General features: G+C 46.5%; 3 protein-coding genes across 5 annotated transcripts in view; 1 reads left to right on the top strand and 2 right to left on the bottom strand.

Annotated features, from left to right (window-relative positions):
- The window catches only part of LOC309346818 (ATPase family AAA domain-containing protein 3), a 40798-nt gene extending 34941 nt beyond the window's left edge, over nt 1-5857 (bottom strand). The window contains exons 1-4 of the mRNA XM_081871037.1: nt 5593-5857; nt 3252-3328; nt 1065-1166; nt 533-592 (exon numbers count right to left, since the gene is read on the bottom strand). Of these exons, the coding sequence (XP_081727163.1) occupies nt 533-592; nt 1065-1166; nt 3252-3328; nt 5593-5803 (450 nt within the window). The 5' untranslated portion in view covers nt 5804-5857. The remainder of the gene's footprint in view (nt 1-532; nt 593-1064; nt 1167-3251; nt 3329-5592) is intronic.
- Nucleotides 5858-6883: 1026 nt separating this feature from the next.
- LOC309346847 (uncharacterized protein) lies at nt 6884-18736 on the top strand. Of its 3 annotated transcripts, none has more exons than XM_081871103.1 (6): nt 6887-7155; nt 8221-8351; nt 10096-10987; nt 12255-12428; nt 13890-14088; nt 18514-18736. In XM_081871103.1, exons 1-5 carry the CDS (start codon nt 7109-7111, stop codon nt 14056-14058), a joined length of 1413 nt encoding a protein of 470 aa, XP_081727229.1. In that variant the 5' UTR covers nt 6887-7108; the 3' UTR covers nt 14059-14088; nt 18514-18736. The 3 variants fall into 3 exon arrangements, with proteins under 3 accessions (XP_081727230.1, XP_081727229.1, XP_081727228.1); XM_081871102.1 differs by having other exon boundaries at nt 7062-7181; XM_081871104.1 differs by lacking the exon at nt 8221-8351 and having other exon boundaries at nt 6884-7181.
- VWA1 (von Willebrand factor A domain containing 1) overlaps nt 16894-18819 on the bottom strand; it is a 41209-nt gene continuing 39283 nt past the window's right edge. The window contains exon 6 of the mRNA XM_081871091.1: nt 16894-18018. Within this exon, the coding sequence (XP_081727217.1) occupies nt 17978-18018 (41 nt within the window). The 3' untranslated portion in view covers nt 16894-17977. The remainder of the gene's footprint in view (nt 18019-18819) is intronic.

The raw sequence follows: 18819 nt of genomic DNA, 5'->3' as shown, positions 1-18819 counted from the left end.
TAATGGGAGCAGGAACTGTTGCTAACCAGTTCCCATCGTGGCCTCTCTCTTCACCCAACTGCCACCTGAAGGACTGTCCTTCCCTGAGAAGCAACAACAGTAAAAGCTTTTTTCTTAACAAACAACTTATCTTTTCCATTTTTTGCAACTTTCTTTAAAAAAAAACAAAAAACTGATGCTTTCCTTTCGTAATCTGGTGAAACTTCTTTGTGAAGTCTTCCCGAGAAACAGCATCTAAATCCTGCAAATAACACTGCATTCAGAAAGGAGGCTGTCTGCCGCATCTCTGCGTGAGTGACTGAATGACTCAAAGAATGCTGATAAATGGCAGAGAACCCTATTTGTACAATGTTTTCAAAGGAGAAGTAGATGGGTTCAGGGTTGCTAGCTCTAGAGACATATTTCAATTACGAATTCTAGACCCTCCCCCTTTTCCGGCAATGAAAGCTTTGATTTTGTCCCTGCAACTCATGGCAGTCTAAGCACAAACGGAAAAATGGGAGGAAATTTTCAGGAGACAGACGGGACTGACCTGCTGTCGCAGTTGGTCTTCGTAGCGTTGCCTGGCCAGCTTGTCTTGGTACTGCGCTCTCTTCATGGTGGCAGGGAAAAAAAAAAAACATACATGGAAAATCAATTCCATACACAAGAACACAATGAACCAAGCAAACAGGGCTTTGCGAAGTAACCTCTGGAACAATGGAATATATATAATTTTCAAATGTTTTTTATGAAGGTAAAATAAATTTTCAAACTTTAATTATGAAATTATATATAATTTTTCAAACCTTTACAATGAAATTAAAATAGCAATATGAATTAATATGAATTAATTTTGTTAAGTACAAAAACCCCGACTTCACAGCCATTACATCATAAAATAAAATACCTGTCAATGTTTTTTTTTTACTCCCATCTGCTTTTCCATTTTAGTTAACGATACTGTATTTTTTAACAAACATGTGTATAAATATATTACACATTGATTTTACACACACACACACACAAATATAAAAGTTTATCCATGCTGCTAAAGAAATAAAAAACAAGAGCCAGCCTTGTACCGCTTGCTGCTGCCTTGTCTCTTCGGTAAGCGTCTTCCTCCTTTCCTCAGCTTGCACGCGGATCTGCTCGTTCTTCAGCTGCTCTAGGGCAGCCTCATATTCCTTAGGATAGTAAGAGAAAGATCAGTAGGAGATGAACTGCCTGTTCATGGAACCTTGTCTACTATTATGGTCCTAGTCAATGACAAACCTCTGAAAAGACCCCAAGGATTCTTTGAGTTTTCCAGTTGGGGAGGAGTGCCTCACTGGAAAAAAGGGATAATTTTGGAGGCTAACGAGCTGTAAATCAGGAAGTTCCCTGTTCAAATCTTGCCTCTGCCATGAATTCTCTAGGTCAGGTGTGGGGAACCTCTGGCCCTCCAGATGTCGCTGGACTACAACTCCCATCAACCCCAGCAAGCCTATTCAATGGCTGGGGATGATGGAAGTTGTGGTTTAGCAAAAAAGGTCTGATGGGTCAAAGGTTTCTCCACACCTGCTCTTCTAGGTGGTCATAGGAAAAGTGCTCTCGCTTTCTCTTAGTCACTCCATTTGCAGTATGGGGAGATAATACTGATCTACCTTACAAGGTTGTTGTAAGAATTACAACCAAATAATGCACCAGAAGGGCTTTGAAAACTGGAGCACCCTATATAGGTGCCAATTATCTTAAGTTAATACATTGTCATCACCGCCGCCTTTCCTTTTGAAATGCTGAAGGAACCTCATTTATATATCATATAAATGATAATATGGAATTCCAGCAGGCTGCCACAGTGGAAAAAGTCCAGTCCTATCAGATTCCTCCTGTCCCTGAACTATATCCATTCCACCCAGTCATTAAAATAACTAAATAACTACTGTTTTAACTTTTAAGAATTAGGACAAAGGTTATTTCCTTTTCATTCCTTTTTCCTTTAGTGTTGTGTAGTTTTTAGTCTGTTAAGCCGGGGTGAGGGTAGGGGCTGTCTTGCTTTAGGTAATTGCCATGCAAGGCTTTTCGACAGCAGGATACGAGTGTGCCAAATCGACAAACACAGGCAGAAATAATAAAATACATTAACGCATTTAATCCACTAAAAAAAAAAAACCTTTCAAAAAACAAAAAAACGAATGAAGCCAACTTAAAAACGAAACAAAAATACTGGTGGCAGAGTAAGCAACATGAGATAAAAATATTCTGCAAAAGCTGAGCGAAATAAATGAAAAATGCTTTATCCTCAACCAGACTGTGTGCTGTCTTTTCTCATTGGCAAAAGCTCTGAAGGTTTCTGCAAGAACAGGATAAGCTGCCTTACACCAAGTATAGTCTGCACTAACTGCTAGCCGCTCTCCAGCACTTTGGACAGGGCATGTTCCCAGCTCTACCTGGAAATGTCCGGGACTGAACCTGAGGCATTTTTCATGCAACATGGTGCTTTTTTGCTGAGCTATAGCCCTTCCCCTATTGGTCTAGTTCAGGCATAGGCAAACTCGGCCCTCCAGATGTTTTGGGACTACAACTCCCACCATCCCTAGCTAACAGGTCCAGCGGTCAGGAATGATGGGAGTTGTAGCCCCAAAACATCTGGAGGGCCGAGTTTGCCTATGCCTGGTCTATTTTGTCCATCTACTCAAGCATTGAATACGCTGACCCGCAGCATCTTCCCAGATCTCAGCCAGGAGTCTCTCTCATTCCTACCTGAAGATGCGGGGACTAAACCGTAGACTGAGCTATGGCCCTTCCGCCAAAATTTAAAGCGATTGAGGGTCGAATCGTAGGAAGCTGACTTATACTGAATCAGGATTGTCTATGCTGAATGGCAGCAGCTTTCCAGGGTTTCAGATCTTTCCTAACCCTACTTGGAGATGCCAGGGATTAGACCCAGGATCTTCTGCACATCAACAGACGCCCTGCAACTAAGCCCTGTTTTGGGAAGTTTTTAATGTGTGACATCTTAGTGTATTTTTGGTCTTTGTGGAAGCTGCCCAGAGTGGCTGGGGAAAGCCAGCCAGATGGGCGGGGTACAAATAATAAATTATTATTATTATTATTGTCTGCTAAAGCAAAGGTCTTCCATAGCCATGCTGTGATCTTTGGTACTGAAGATGCCAGACACAGAATCTGGGAGCATGGCCTCCAGCACGGAGATACGACGTCACAAAGAAACAACAACAAAAGGTAAAGGCAATCACACAGTGCAATTTGGTTTCCAGAACTGGGCTTACCTTCAGTTTGGACTGCTGTTCTAACTGGAGGGTCTGTTCCTGCATCTGGGCCATGTGGAGGGCCTCTTTCGCATGTCCTAGAAAAGAGTATGTCCCAGTTAGTCCGTTTAAGCTGTAAAGAAATTGACCCCCCACCACCTGGCATCCTTCTGTACAAGAGCTGGGTGACCACAGCCTAGTGTGAGCACAGCAAGGGTTCTGACCCCCCACCCTCAACAGTTCAATTCCTACAAGCCACCTGCTCTATACATTTAAAAGGAGTATCAACACTGGATCAAGCAGGCATGGCTTCCCACAGGAGATGAGAGTTGTTAGGAGACCCCCCCCCCACCAAGCAGCTACAGTTCCCATAGTGGTTTAATCAATCCCTCTTCCCTGGGAACATTGGGAATAGTAGCTCTGTGAGGGGGAATAGGGGGTCTCCTAACAATTTTCAGCACCGTTAATGAACGACAACTCCTAGGATTCTTTTGGGGAAGTCACAACTGTTTAAAGTGGCATGATGCTCTTTAAATGTAAGGTGCAGATACAGCCTAATTTGAGCCTAACTCACAGTCTTCTCTTAGGAACAAAAGCTCCTCTGCGAAGCTTGCGCTGCCCCTTCAAGGTAGGTACTGCAAATGGTCAACTATTTGGGCTTCAGGTGAGCGGAGTTGTAACACTGTCTCTCATCTGCAGTTCAGACATTGAGGCAGAGTTTTCAGGCAGCACAAATAACAAGGAATAAATAATTCTCAAATATAATTGTGGTTAAGACGGAGCAGGTTTCTCCCAGGCCCCACTGACTTCAATAGGCCTACTCTAAGCATGACTAAGTATGGACCAAACCTATAAATCAGGAGTTTCAGAAAATTTTTGACCTGAGGGCCTCATTCTCTTCTATACAACCTTTTGGGTTTTTGTTTGTTACTATGCTACGTGCTTTTGTGTTTTTATATGGTGAACTGCCCTCTGATCCTATGAAGGGTGAAAGTAAATAAATAAAATAATAACAACAATAACTCTGGGGCGACGTAGCCCCTCTGCTGTAACAAAGAGATCTTAGAGCTGCTGAACATTTACAGAGCCTGCTGGAGTCACATGACTGTTGCAAGGTCAAAGGGCAACCCTCCCTCGGCTGAGCACTGATGCAACCACTGTTGGGGAAACTGCAACACGGCTCTCCAGAGTTTGAAACATGAGGGCACAAACGCCGCTTCAGAAATGTGCCCTCAGACTCATATTCCTGGCATTTTGAAGTAGTTTCTGGAGCCTGGTTTATGTCTTTCCCACTTCTATCCTGTAAAAACCGAACTTCTGCGGCACACGAGAGAGGACCTTGCGGATGCAGGTCACATGTGGCTCTTGCCTCCCTAGCGTTTTAAAGAAGGGATTTTTTGGGGGGTGAGCATCCTTTAGATCCAGTTAACCCTTTACACACACACTTGTTGCCTCACACCCTGCTTTTCAAAGCGCTCCAGCCCTGTAGATCCAACCAGCCCTATCACCACCCCTTACAAAGGTGCTGACCTTTAAAGCCCTAAACGGCCTTGGTCCTGTATACCTGAAGGAGCGTCTCCACCCCCATCGTTCAGCCTGGACACTGAGATCCAGCGCTGAGGGCCTTCTCGGTAGTGGCGTCCACCCTGTGGAACACCCTCCCTTCAGATGTGAAGGAAATAAGCAGTTATCTTATCTTTAAAAGACATCTGAAGGCAGCCCTGTTTAGGGAAGTTTTTAATATTTATTGCTGTACAGTGGTACCTCGGGTTACATACGCTTCAGGTTACAGACTCCACTAACCCAGAAATAAGTGCTTCAAGGTTAAGAACTTTGCTTCAGGATGAGAACAGAAATCGTGCTCCGGCGGAGCGGCAGCAGCAGGAGGCCCCATTAGCTAAAGTGGTGCTTCAGGTTAAGAACAGTTTCAGGTTAAGAACGGACCTCCGAAACGAATTAAGTACTTAACCTGAGGTACCACTGTACTGTTTTTAACATCTCATTGGGAGCTGCCCAGAGTGGCTGGGGGAAACTCAGCCAGATGGGCGGGGTATAAATAAATAATTATTACTATTATTATTACTACTACACATGACCTTCCTTCTACACTACAGTCAGCTCCCTGCTCCATCTGGAGCCCATACACTCCCAGCACCTGCCCACCACGCGCTCAAGCATTCATGCTCCACGTATTAAAAGGGTTTCTTGTGTATGCATCCCACTAAGTCCTATTCATAGCAGACCCACTGAAATCAATGGCCCCCAGTTAGCCGTGCCTCCATTAACTTCAGCGGGTCTACTCCTGAGTAGGGCCTAGGCCTGCCCGCGCCCTGGCTTTCCTCCCCTCCCTCCTCCGACTCACGGGAGGCGTCCAGCTCCCTGGCAGCCTTGGCCGCGCGCTCCAGGCCGGTGGGGTCGAAGTTGCTCCATTTGTCCTTGGGGCGGCCCCCTTCGCCCGGCCCTTCCCCAGAGGCCCCCGCCGGGGAAGGCGGCAGCGGCGGGGCCCCGGGGGGAGCTCCCAGGCCCGCATCGCCGCCGCCGCCGCCGCGGTTCAGCCCGAAGAGCCACGACATGAGCGCCGCTCTGCTTTTTGCAGCCCAGCCGGCAGGCAGCAAGCAGCGGCGCACACGCGGACCCAGCGCCGCTCACACTGCGCAGGCGCCGTCGCCGCCCCTTCCGGTTTTCGGCGCGTTGCCATTGGTGGGAAACACACGCGCACAAAAAAAAAAAGAGCGTGAGGAACCATAGAGTTGGGGGACAGACAGGCTCGTTCCTGCTTCATCCGTACAGTGTCGTTTTAGAGCCAAGGACGCAGAAGCGGAAGTCCTGTGAGTATTTGCTGGACTACAACTCCCATGGATCCTTTGCCATTGGCCATGCTGGTGGGACTTGGAATCTAGCAACGGCTAGGGGAGGGATGGAGAATGTGTACCCCACCAGGTTTTTCTGAGAGAGAGAGAGAGAGAGAGAGAGAGAAATATAGATATATCTATAGCATTTTTTCCCCCAGTAGTGATGTATGGAAGTGAGAGCTGGACCATCAAGAAGGCTGATTGCCGAAGAATTGATGCTTTTGAATTATGGTGCTGGAGGAGACTCTTGAGAGTCCCATGGACTGCAAGAAGATCAAACCTATCCATTCTGAAGGAAATCAGCCCTGAGTGCTCACTGGAAGGACAGATCCTGAAGCTGAGGCTCCAATAATTTGGCCCCCTCATGAGAAGAGAAGACTCCCTGGAAAAGACCCTGATGCTGGGAAAGATGGAGGGCACAAGGAGAAGGGGGCGACAGAGGACGAGATGGTTGGACAGTGTTCTCGAAGCTACCAGCATGAGCTTGACCAAACTGCGGGAGGCAGTGGAAGACAGGAGTGCCTGGCGTGCTCTGGTCCATGGGGTCATGAAGAGTCGGACACGACTAAACGACTAAACAGCAACGTAGCAATTTATTCAACATGTCACTCTATACCAGGCACCCCGAAACTCGGCCCTCCAGATGTTTTTGGCCTACAACTCCCATCATACCTAGCTAATAGGACCAGTGGTCAGGGATGATGGGAATTGTAGCCCATCGAAGGCTGAGTTTGGGGATGCCTGCTCTATACTTTTACTATCTCTGCGGGTTCTCCCTTTCAGGAATGCTTATTGGGCAGAAGCAGAAGGCGGGACTCCCAAATCATGTGCCTTTGACTCTTCTCGTCTTTTATTGGCTCCCAGCACTGTGAACCCACCCTTCCCGTGGAGAGCAGTGATACGATTGGGTGATCTGAAAAGAAGGGCGGAGGGAGGGAGGGGAATTCAACCTGTAGCAAAGAAGGAGGCGGTCCTTCTCCTTAGCAACGGGAATGTTGAGGCTGTCGCTAAGGAGGATGCCAAGTGATGCTTTGCAGAGAAGGGCGCGCATGGCGGAGGCTGGAGCTTTGCGGGTGCGGGGCAGTGGAGTCACCCTCAGGTGCTGGGACAGGGACGGGCGATTCTGGGAAGGCTATCTTTTATTTATTGTATGTTTTATTTATGTATTTAAATAAATAAATAGGAGAAATGGAGGCGGGTATGTTTTGTTTTCTTATGTATATTTACTGCATTTGCCAAAAAAAAGGCTCTCAGGATGTATTACAAATCAGCTCCTGGGTCTGTTTTTGGCCCTCAGTCTTAAAAAGTCATGACACATGAGGAAAATAGGAATAGGAGGGCAGAGGGAAAAGCAAACTCAAACACATGCCCTTAAGTTCTCAAAATTACAAGCAAAGACACCCCCCCTTTAAAAAAAAGAAGCTGGGACTTGGTTTAGGGAGGAGGGATACATTATCCCAATTTGAGGTTTTAAATCTAAGGGGAATTTCTGGGAATTGACCTCTCAGCTCCATTCTTTCTGTTCCTATTTGAGAGTGGAATCCCGTGTATGGCATCTACTTAAAAGTAAATCCCATTCTTTCAGTTCCGATTTGAGAGTGGAATCCCGTGTATGTCATCTACTTAGAAGTAAATCCCAGTTGCTGCCAACTAAGTCCTACACAGGGTAGACACATTGAAATTAATAGACCAAAATGAGCCGTTTCCATTAATTTCACTGGGTCTAATCAGAGTAGGACTAACACTGGCTACAACCTACAGAGTACACCAAGGCTTGTGATGCAGTCCTGTGTATGTCTACTCAGAATTTAAATTGGGATGGTCTAAATACGGATATCCAGGGCCAGATTTAAGGTGCTTATGTTGTCATTTAAAGCTCTAAATGAACTAGGTCCAAGGTAAATGAAATACCATATCCTCCTGCCACTGTGTTAAAGATCTGTAGGTAAACCCTTTTAGTAGTCCATCGGCTGGGGACTCATGGGCTGGCTTTTTCAGTTGTACCCCATGGAGATGGGGCAAGTATGTGAGGCACTATAAAAACTAATACAAATAGTAGTTTCTTTACGGTGACAAGAGAATGACAGGAAATGTTGGTGAACTTTGTTGGTGAACAGTGTTTGTTTTTTCTTTTAAAGGGAGGTGCCAAAAGTGTGCCTTAGCAACAGCCAAAGAACCAACACTACACAGAACTTTAGCTTCTCAAGCCTAGGGAGATACCAGGCTCCTGATAAGCAGGGAAGATCATCACCGGTTGAAGGAGAAAATGGTAAGAAGACTGGACTAGGACTCAGGTTCAAATCCCCCACTCAGCCATGAAGGGCATTGGATGAGCATGAGCTAGTCATCATCTCTTAACCTAACCACAGAGCTGTGCTGAGGACAAACTGAGGTGGGGGTCCATCTCTTGCCAGCCTGCTTTGTAAAAGTCAAGGGGGTGGAGTTTATTCTTCTAGCCTGATAGGAGAGAAGGCCATAGCTCATTGGAAGAGCATCTGCCTTGCATGCAGAAAGTCCCAGGTTCAGTTCCCAGTGGCATCTGCTGGTAGGTCTGGGAGAGAGAGCCCTGGAAAGCTGCTGCTAGTCTATAGACAATAGTGAGTTAGATGAACTCAGTTCTTTGCCAATGAAAATTCACAGTCTTCCTTTTAACTGTTTTTGGGTCATCATCCCTCAGGGTTTCCCCTGCTAAAGTCCCTCCCCGCCTTGCTTCCACAAATATAGTGGTACCTCGGATTGAAAATGCTTCATACATACGCTACATACGCTTCAGGTTACAGAATCTGCTAACCCAGAAATAGTGCTTCAGGTTAAGAACTTTGCTTCTGGATGAGAAAAGAAATTGTGCTCCAGTGGCGCGGCAGCAGCAGGAGGCCCCATTGGCTAAAGTGGTGCTTCAGGTTAAGAACAGTTTCAGGTTAAGAACGGACCTCCGGAACGAATTAAGTACTTAACCCGAGGTACCACTGTACTGGGGTTCCCTCAAGCTTGCTGATCTCTCTTATGCATTGATTATTTTGTTTGGGGCTACGTTAGAGTTCACACTAACTTTTTAATATATTTACTGTACTGTATTTTTAAATATTTTTATTAAATTCTTAACAATACATCATATATCAAAAATAGGAGCTGGGAAAAACTTATTTGGGAATTCCCTAGTAGTAACATACACCATATTTGTTGTTAAGCCAGTGTAGCTTATAAAATAAATAAAAAAGAATATGAGAAACTAATCAAACTAATAATATTATATACTAAATCACGATACACATAGAAAATGAAACCAAACCAAACCATAGTGTAAAATTTTAAAATAAAAAAATGCTTTGAGATGGATTGAAGTAACAAAAATAATGAAACCTTAATTCAGAATATTTACATAACTATAGCACCACCTAGAGGTATAAGAGATGTTATTTTTTCCATAGGTGAGCCTAGTTCACCAAAGAAGCAGAAGTTAGGAATGTTATGTCAACCACACAATATGAAGAGCTGATGCCAGAAGATTACCATGTTCGACTACACTCATAAAATCTATAAAGTTAACCCAAATTGCAGTGATTTTTTATTTGTCCTCATGCAAGTCTTGAATTATTTGTCAATTTTTGTAATAGTGCAATCTGCCATACCTCTTTAAACCAATTTGTAACCTGCTCACCTCTGATGTAATGATGCAACAAAACATCTATGAAATTAACATGTAGTGTCACACATATTCCTTTACAAGCAAAACTGTGATCAAAAATTATTTCCCCTCTCACATTGTTGAATAAAAATGGGTAAATTAACTACAAACTTTAGTTAATGAATGCCAGTTAACCACAGTTAGTAAACCATAGTTAAGCCATTGGGTTTGGACAATAATTTTTAACTGTGGTTAACTAAACCGTGTTTTATAAACCATGGCTTAGGTGTTATGCAAACCAGGTGTTTTGGGGCAGTGTCAGGTTTGCTCTGCTGACCGTTTCTTGGTTGTTGCTTCTTCTAAATAAATGGTTTTTCCTTCCACCTAGGCAGTTACTCATCTCACCGCAAGGGGGAGATCCCCAGCATTGACAACTTGGAAGAAAGCTTGCGGAAGCTTCAGCTCCAAGTGGATAGCTTGGCTTCCAGTCTCCGCTCACACCCAAATCATGAACGCACCGTTGACCTGCACCCTGCAGCTGACTCAGGTCCTTTCAGTTCCAGGTGGCCAGCGGCTCCTGCTGGGAGCTATATGGAGTCAGGCGTTGGAGGCCCAGCCAAGACCCCGGTGGAAACGGAGTGGTTCCTGAAGCCAAAACACTTGGTCAAATCCTTAGGAGAGTATTCAGCCCTGACGAGTCTGGGCCTTCCAACCTTTACCACGTCCCCAGTGAACCGGCTGGCAGGGCTGCTGGGGAGCGAGATTGCAAGTCAAAACTCTTTGCACCCCTCAGCGGATTTCGTTTTCCCTCTGAAACTCGGTGCCCCTCATGTGATCGGTGTCAAGTCTTTGTTGCCTCCGAAGACCCCAGTTAGAGCATCCTTGCTGAAAAGGACCTCTTCCTCCCTCGACAGAGGCCGTTCGCTCAGTCTCGGTTCCTCTGGGAGCAACCGTGAGCATTCGCTCTCGCCTGCTAACAAACGCACCCGCTGGCTCCGATCTCGATCTCAGTCTCCAAAGCCCGCCTGGAGACCCAACTCAGCCAAGGCGAATGCCTGTGCGCAGCCCCCGCCTCAGCTTGGCAAGTCCGGGGAAAATGGTAGCAAAAGTGGGTCAAGTAGGCGGTCACGGTCAAGGATATACAGGCCAGGGACATTAGCCTCCAGATCCTGGATTCCCAGCAAGGCAATCGAGAGGGGAGCTCGGAGCAATCCTTGGACTCCTTACAGCTTGCCGTCTGCTGCCATTTCCTCACCCACAGCCCAGGAGCTCAATGAACGGTAAGTGGAAATCTTTGCCATGACGCCCAGTCGGCTTCACCCCCCAACAATTCTCCATTCTGCTCTTGTGATAGTCTAGATTATGATGCTCTAAAGGAAGGATGAGGAAACATGTGGCCATCCAGGTATTGCTGGACTACATTTCCCATCATCCCTTACTGTTGCCCATCCTGGCTGATGGTAGCAGCAGTCAGCATCTGCAGTCAGCCTGCCTTAGGACCTCAATACCTTAAGGACCGCCTCTCTGTATACAAACTGACCCGGACTCTGTGCTTGTCATCTGAGGCCCATCTCTATGTCCCTGCTCCCTGAGAGGTTCAGAGGGGGAATTATCTAGCTATATAACCAGGGCTGGGGAACCTTTTTCAGTTCGAGGGCTGCATTCCCTTCTGGGCAAGTTTCTGGGGGCCACATGGCAGTTCTAGGTGGGGCCAGTGGCAAAAGTGGGTGGAGCAATGTATGCCAATGTTACCTTCATACTGCAGGCTGATTTCTAAACATACACACTCACTCTATTCCAGGCATGGCCAAACTCGGCCTGCCAGATATTTTTGAGACTACGATTCCCATCATCCCTGACCACTGGTCCTGCTAGCTAGGGATGATGGGAGTTGTAGTTCTAAAACATCTGGAGGGCCAAGTTTGGCTGTGCCTACATTCTCTATCCATATAAACAAGAGGCATTATCAGAGTTCACAGACACATTCCAGCTAGGCAAAAACACCTGGGGTGTGAAGCAAGGCCAGTGATAGTCCCAAGGGCCAAAGAGAGAGATCCCTAGAGAGCCATGATGTTAATGAAAGGAAAGTCCCCTGGGGAATTCCTTGATTTGTGAAATACTCACGTCTTTTCAACCCTGCAGACAGCATAGCAAATAGGTTGTTAGGCCTGAAAACATTTGACTACCCCCCAGCAGCCCATATCCTCCCAACATTTCTCCAATGAAAATAGGGACATCCTAAGGAAAAGTGGGACATTCCAGGAAACTGAGACAGCTTCTCTAAATCAGCGATGTCCCTGGAAAATAGGGACACTTGGAGGGTCTGGCAACCCCAAGAAAAACCACTAGCTTGCAGTAGTCATTTATCGTCCACAAGAAACAAACAATTCACCCTGCAAAATATCCCCGCCTCACTGCTTTTAGGAGATGGCTTTGAAAGCAGGCTTGAAAAGAGTCACTCGCCTGGCAAATCTGTGCCAAATGCTTTCAAGGCTGCTTGGAGGGAGGCCTTGCAGAAACCATAACAAGGCCTCACTGGCTCCACAGGTTCCTGCAGACTATTGCTGAAGGTGATGTCGGCAGAGCCCTGGTTGAGATGTCTCCGTACCAGCGAGAGCTGGCTCGCCTCCGGCTTGAGAGTCTGCGTATGGAAGAGGCGTGGTTGTTAGAGCAGAAGAGGCAGCAGGAATTGGAACGGACCCGAGGTCCCAAGCCTAAATGGTAAGTGGGGGTTGTCAAGCTGTGGGGTGGGGCTGTGGGGCTGAGAGCCAGTGTGGTGTAGTGATTAAGAGCGGTAGTCTCGTAATCTGGGGAACCAGGTTCGCGTCTACGCTCCTCCACATGCAGCTGCTGGGTGACCTTGGGCCAGTCACACTTCTCTGAAGTCTCTCAGCCCCACTCACCTCACAGAGTGTTTGTTGTGGGGGAGGAAGGGAAAGGAGAATGTTAGCCGCTTTGAGACTCCTTAAAGGGAGTGAAAGGCGGGATATCAAATCCAAACTCCTCCGCTTCTTCTTCTTCTTCTTCTTCTTCTTCTTCTTCTTCTTCTTCTAAGGTGTGGGGAGTCTAAAAGCAGGGAATCTGGCAGGTAGATCACTGGGCAGCAGCTATTGGTTTGCTCTCTGCTGCAATTGCCGTGGAGGACAGTTTTATTGTGGCTTCCCGTTTTGCAGGAAAGCAACTTGGAGCTATAAAGGTTCTAACTGGTTCTTCATTTCAGAACAACTTATTTTTTGGGTATTGACTGAGGTTCATTGTTATAGCTACCATACAGATTGCAGTGTATTTGTTTTGGTCACTACAGTATGCATTTGGACACCACTTAAGATATTGTAATCGAAATTGTGTGTGATGGTTCCTGAGAAGCAGGTTTTCTTCTATGCCTGGATACAATTGGGTGCCATTTTGAATTAAGACAGCAGACTGAACTTTTCAAAACTCCACTGATTTACTGATTTGAACCTCTGTTTTCAAAACTGCACTGATTCTTTGGTTTCTTAGAATTCCTAGGTGATGGCTGGCGTAAGTCACATAAAGCCTAGCAGCATCTAAGTCAGGTTTTGCCTTTGATGAATTGTAAGGCCACCCAAGAGGCAGGCAGAGAAATCTGGTGGAGATTTTGGAGCCACGAGCCACCATTTCCCATGTCCAGTTTATGCTATCCTTATTTACTTTCGTAGCTAATTGCCCCTGTTCTTTCTCTTGTCTGAATTAGAGAGATTAGATGCATATGATGATGGAGTGAGAATATAAGCATAGATTGATTTATTTTTTAAGAACCCATGAGACGTGTAGCCAGAGCCTCTGTGATCCCTTCCATTTTTCTCTTTCCGTGGTGGACAATGGGTTGCTCCTCCCACTTGCTTCATAGGCGGGGCTATGCAAATGAGGAGCCTTTTTCATTTCTGGTCCTCCCTACATCAAAGTACCAGGCCTTTCCTGGAACTTTGGTTCTGTGGGTTTATTGTTCCAACTGTTGTGGCTTGGACTTGTGTGGCTTCCTTTGACACCCGACGGGTATAATGATCTGGGCTTCCTTTCCATGCCTCCCACCTGCATGGTTGCCTCCCTGACCATCAGCCAGACTCTGAGACTTTGCCTGTATTAACCTCAGGAAACCTCAATTTGTGATCAGACTAAGAAACCCAATTCTCTCCCCCCCCCCCGCCACCCCGTCTCAAGGTATGAGATGCGGAACTCTCAGTTCCACTACGAAGCCCGCAAGAATAACGAACTGTTGAGAAACAGCCAGGATGTACAGTCCATCTATGACTACAGGCACGAGTTGGCAACAGCCTCCAAAGAGTTCCAGCAGCAGCCCTGCTCCACCCACCTGGAGTCCCATGGATAAAGATCAGTCTTCATAAACCTGCATTGTTGGGTGAGGATCTTGATTCTCTCTTCCTTGTCGCTGGTGGAGGTCCAGCGGTGAGTGGGCAAGTCAACCTTCCCCAAACTGGTGCCCTCCAGGTGCCTTGGACCAATGAAGTGTCTTCCAGAAGTTGAGGACTACAACTCCCATCAGCCCCAGACAACATAGTCCACAGTTAGGGAGGATGGGCGTTGCAGTCTGCAGCTCCTGGAGGGGACTGTGTTGAATGGTGCAGTTTTGGATTATAGTTCCCATCATCCCTGACCATTGGCCATGCTGGCTGGTGGGAGTCCAAAATATTTAGAGGCCCACCAGTTGGGATAGGCAAACAAAATTAATCTTTGGGGGAACCAGCTAATGCCTTGGCCTGACCTCAGCAACCACACCCACTTTGGCGGGATGACCAATTTTTGATTAAAAGCAGCAGGTTGAGGTCAAGCACAAATGATTTTGGATTGCGCAAAGCTACATTTTTGTGCAGCAAAGCGGTTAGTGTTTATGTAGCCTTGGTTATGAGGGTGATACCAGAAGAGTCACACTCTGCATCGACTCTGCATCAACGGGCCAGACCCATCGGGCCTCTCCTCCCCTTCCCTGTCACTTGGGGGCAGCCATGCCATCAGGCTGCCTCTGTGGGAGAGATAGGAAGCAGAAGGCTCATTTCATCAGCTTTCATGGAGCTCCTTCTATACCAGGCACCTCCTGCCCCTGAACTGTACAGACTGGTCAGTATGGGAACAACTTGACTACTGCTGGATAGCTCAGTTGGTTGGAGCATGGTGCTGAGAACACCAAGGTCACAGGTTTGATCCCCACATGGGACAGCTGCATTTCTGGGGATTGGGCTAGTTCATGGGTAGGCAAACTAAGGCCTGGGGACCGGATCCGGCCCATTCGCCTTCTAAATCCAACCCGTGGACGGTCCGGGAGTCAGCGTGTTTTTACATTAGTAGAATGTGTCCTTTTATTTAAAATGCATCTCTGGGTTATTTGTGGGGCATAGGAATTCATTCATCCCCCCCCCCAATATAGTCCAGCCCCCCCAAGGTCTGAGGGACAGTTTGCTGAAAAAGTTTGCTGATCCCTTGGCTAGATGATCCCCAGGGTCCCTTCCAACTCTACAATTCTATGAGAACTGTTCAGAAATGGTTGCCAGAGCTTTTCATTTTCATTTTCCTCCTCCCTTCTTGTCCCTTTCCCCTTCTATGTTGAGGTGTATGTGTGTGTGTGTTTATTAAGCTTGTAAGCCTGCAGGTAAGGACTGCCTTGTTTTGATTGTATGCAATTGCTCTGGGAGCCTTTTTGGCTGAAGAGCGGGGTACAGTTTCTCCAGATAAATAAACAAATGAGCAAGCCAGCTTTTAATGTGCCTTTTGAGACCCCCCCAAGGTGTCTTTGTAGCAGCACTGTGCAAGTCAATTATTTTCAGGGCTAACAGGTCAGCCGAGTTTCATCCAAAGTTGAGATTTCTGGTTGAATAATTGTGGTTGTTCCCTTTCCACCTCACATTTGTTGAGTTGAGAAGCCAGTCCTCCATTTCACTGGGATTTCACACGCATTGATCTCATCCTGAACCACTGGAAAGGCGACTTGGATGACGAACCTTCCAGCCCAAAAGAGTGCAAACAAAATAATGACCTGAAATAGTCTGACCAGTTGTCTTATATTTTATACCCATTCCACTGAGAAGCGATGGTCAGGAGAGAAACAGGTACCCACAGCCCCTTACTCGGCAAGTAGTAACGCCACAGAACAGGGGAATGGGCAAATCACTCATTAGATGAATGACTGAGCAGATAGGATAGCCCAGCTGTCCAGCCTCTGTCTGAGCACACTGAAGAACAAGGCTGAAAGCAGAAGCTTTATAGGACTATTGGAACTACTGGTACTTCATATCACCTGATCCCTGTTAAATCTCTAAAAGAACAACTTCTGCAGACCCTCAGGTGCTGAGATGGCCAGAGGGGGCCCTTTTGGCAGTTCTGCCCTCAGAGGCTCAGGGGTGTCCGTGGTTTGGGAAAGGGCCTTCTCAGTGGCAGCTCCTAACCTGTGGAACTCCCTCCCCATAGAACATTCATTATACATCTCCTGGCAAATGCTGAAGCTGCACGTGTTTACCCTGGCTTTTGTCACCTGAGGTGTATATTTTTAGGACCCACCTTATTTCTGTGATTGTAAGTTGTTTAAAGTGTTTTTTAATAATGTGTTTTAATGCTTTAACCTGCCCTGGGACCTTAGACAAAGGATGGGTAATAAATACAGTCATACCTCATGTTTTGCTTCATGTTACGTTTTTTCAGGTTGCGTCCCGTGGCGACCCGGAAGAACCGGAAAGGGTTACTTATGGGTTTCGCTGCTCGTGCATGCACAGTAGCACTAAATCGCTCTTTGCGCATGCGCACACGCTGCGCACCTGCGCAGATACGGCGCTTCAGGTTGCGGGCTTTTCATGTTGCGAACAGGCCTTTGGAACGGATCCCGTTTGCAACCAGAGGTACCACTGTACCCAAATCATAATCGTAATAATTCAGTACCTGCAATACCACCCTGTGGCCACCTGCAGTGGTGGCACTAGAGTGCAGCAATTTATTCATCTGGGATTTTACTGTAATCTGGGCTGGCCCTGTTCTGTCTCCTTGCCCCTGTCTGCCACCATCCAAGAGCCCTGGACTAATCATTTTTCATGGACCATGCTGTTCCAAAATATATTTTCCCTAAGAGTCAAACACTGGATTTGAAAGCTAGAGTGGGGGGGGGACACCAGCAGACACTTAGCTTAGGTCCCAATTGTAAATGCCTTCCAAATCAAACAGATCATTTGTTCTCTTGTTTAATTCACTGACTTCCAAAGGGATGCATTATAAGGAGACAGAGAGGCAATCTCTACCACATTAGCAAAACAACACATGGAAGAGTTGTGCAAAAGAGTGAAATGCTTTCCGGCTTACAAGGAAGAATAAGGAAGGGGACATTTTTGATGCAGGGAAAATCCAGGTCGTCCTCTCCAAAGAGTTCTTGTGGAATACATGCTATGAGGGTTTACATCTGCCTTGGAGGCCTGACATCTTCTTATCCATCCCGTGGCCAGAATGGAAATTGATCCCGCAAATACTATCAGGCATTCGCTGTTGCTGCTGCTTTCAGTCTGCAAATTGTATGAAATTGATTACATTTCCCCCATTTGCATTGTGTTTCCATTGCACTGAAATGAACAGAGTGGGATAAAGTAACGGCAATGTAACCTATGTAATGATTAATTACGTGAATTAGGGAAGTTGCGGGATTTCGGCACAGCAGACAGTGAGATGAATGATGTAGAGTTTGGAGGAAGGCCAACCGCGGCAAAAGGAAAACAGTGCTGCTTGCAATGAATACAGGGCGGAATGGAAAACGATGCCTTCTCCCATCCTTAATTAACTCTGGCCTTAACTAGGTCCCCGTGGAATCCATTTTTATCTTCCTCGCACCTCTACCCTGTGTGCCTCTGACTGAATTGCAGCTGTATCAGTTAAGGAGCACATCATATAGCAAGTGTTGGCTTAAAGGGGAGGGGATGGGTGTCCTGTGACATTCTTCCCCAGCTACAGCACATACTAAAACACAAATAAATAGAATACAGTAAGGAAAGAGGAATTCTGAGTCCCAGTCTCTTTTTTTTGGCTCATCCCCGCAGCAGAATCTCATCTTCCAGGTGGAGCCCTTTTTCTGAACACCAAACCGGAGCTTGGGAACTTGTAGGCAAGATGGCTGCAGGGGGGAGGGAGCCAGAGTGCTTCGGGGGGGGGGGGGGCTTGAGCAGGCTTGGGAGGGTGACCACCTCGTACGGGTTCCTCCGGCCTTCCTCCTTGTCCAGTCTTTCCCTCTGCTCTGCAGAGGTGCTCCTCGAGTCTCTTAACACTCACGCTCTCTGTCTGTGCCTGTAGCTTCCCACTGCCGAAGCTGGAAACGGGGGAGAAAGCGCAGGAGGTTAGTTCTGGCAGTCAATAAACATGCAAAACAGCTATTCGGCCTTTCGCCTGGGGCGAGCAAAAGGGACAGGCAGGCGATAAGGCCCAAAACCTTTTGTAAAATGAAAAAGGAAAGGTAGTTGTTTGGCTCTTCTGGCCTACAGGGGTAGGCAACCTGTAGCCCTCCAGATGTTAAGCTACAACTCCCATGGTCCCTGACTTCTGTCATGCTGACAGGCGGAACTGTCACTGCCACGTAATACCTTTTCCACTTTTGTAAGAAAGCAATCTTTTAGTGTGGCAGCACCCACACTCTGGAACTCCCTACTTATTGACGCCAAGCTGGCACATCCCCTGTCCTCTTTTCAGTGCCTGCCCAGAACGTTTTTGCTTAGACCAACCTATGCAGACTATGTAGAATACGGATGTACTCTTTAATCTGTTTTTAGTTCATTGCTGATTCTATCTTTTGCTTTATGGTTTTTAGGGCCTGCTTGGCAGTGGCGCCCTCCCTGTCGATGTCACAGAGATAAAGAAATACAGAACTTTTAGAAGACATCCGAAGGCAGCCATGTACCAGGAAGTTTTTAATGCTTGACATGTTATTACATTTTATTATATATGCTGGAAGCCTCCCAGAGCGGCTGGGGAAACCCAGCCAGATGGGTGGGGTATAAATTATAAAACTATTATTATTATTTTACTGATAATTTTATTGTTTTGTTCTCTTTGTGAAACATGTATGTACATCTATACCTATGTATGTGTGTAACAAAGTATAGTAAAGCTAAAG

Source organism: Podarcis erhardii, assembly GCF_964252035.2.
Source record: "Podarcis erhardii genome assembly, chromosome: 7".
Classification (NCBI taxonomy): Eukaryota; Metazoa; Chordata; class Lepidosauria; order Squamata; family Lacertidae; genus Podarcis; species Podarcis erhardii.
This window is presented reverse-complemented; position numbering and strand designations above follow the sequence as displayed.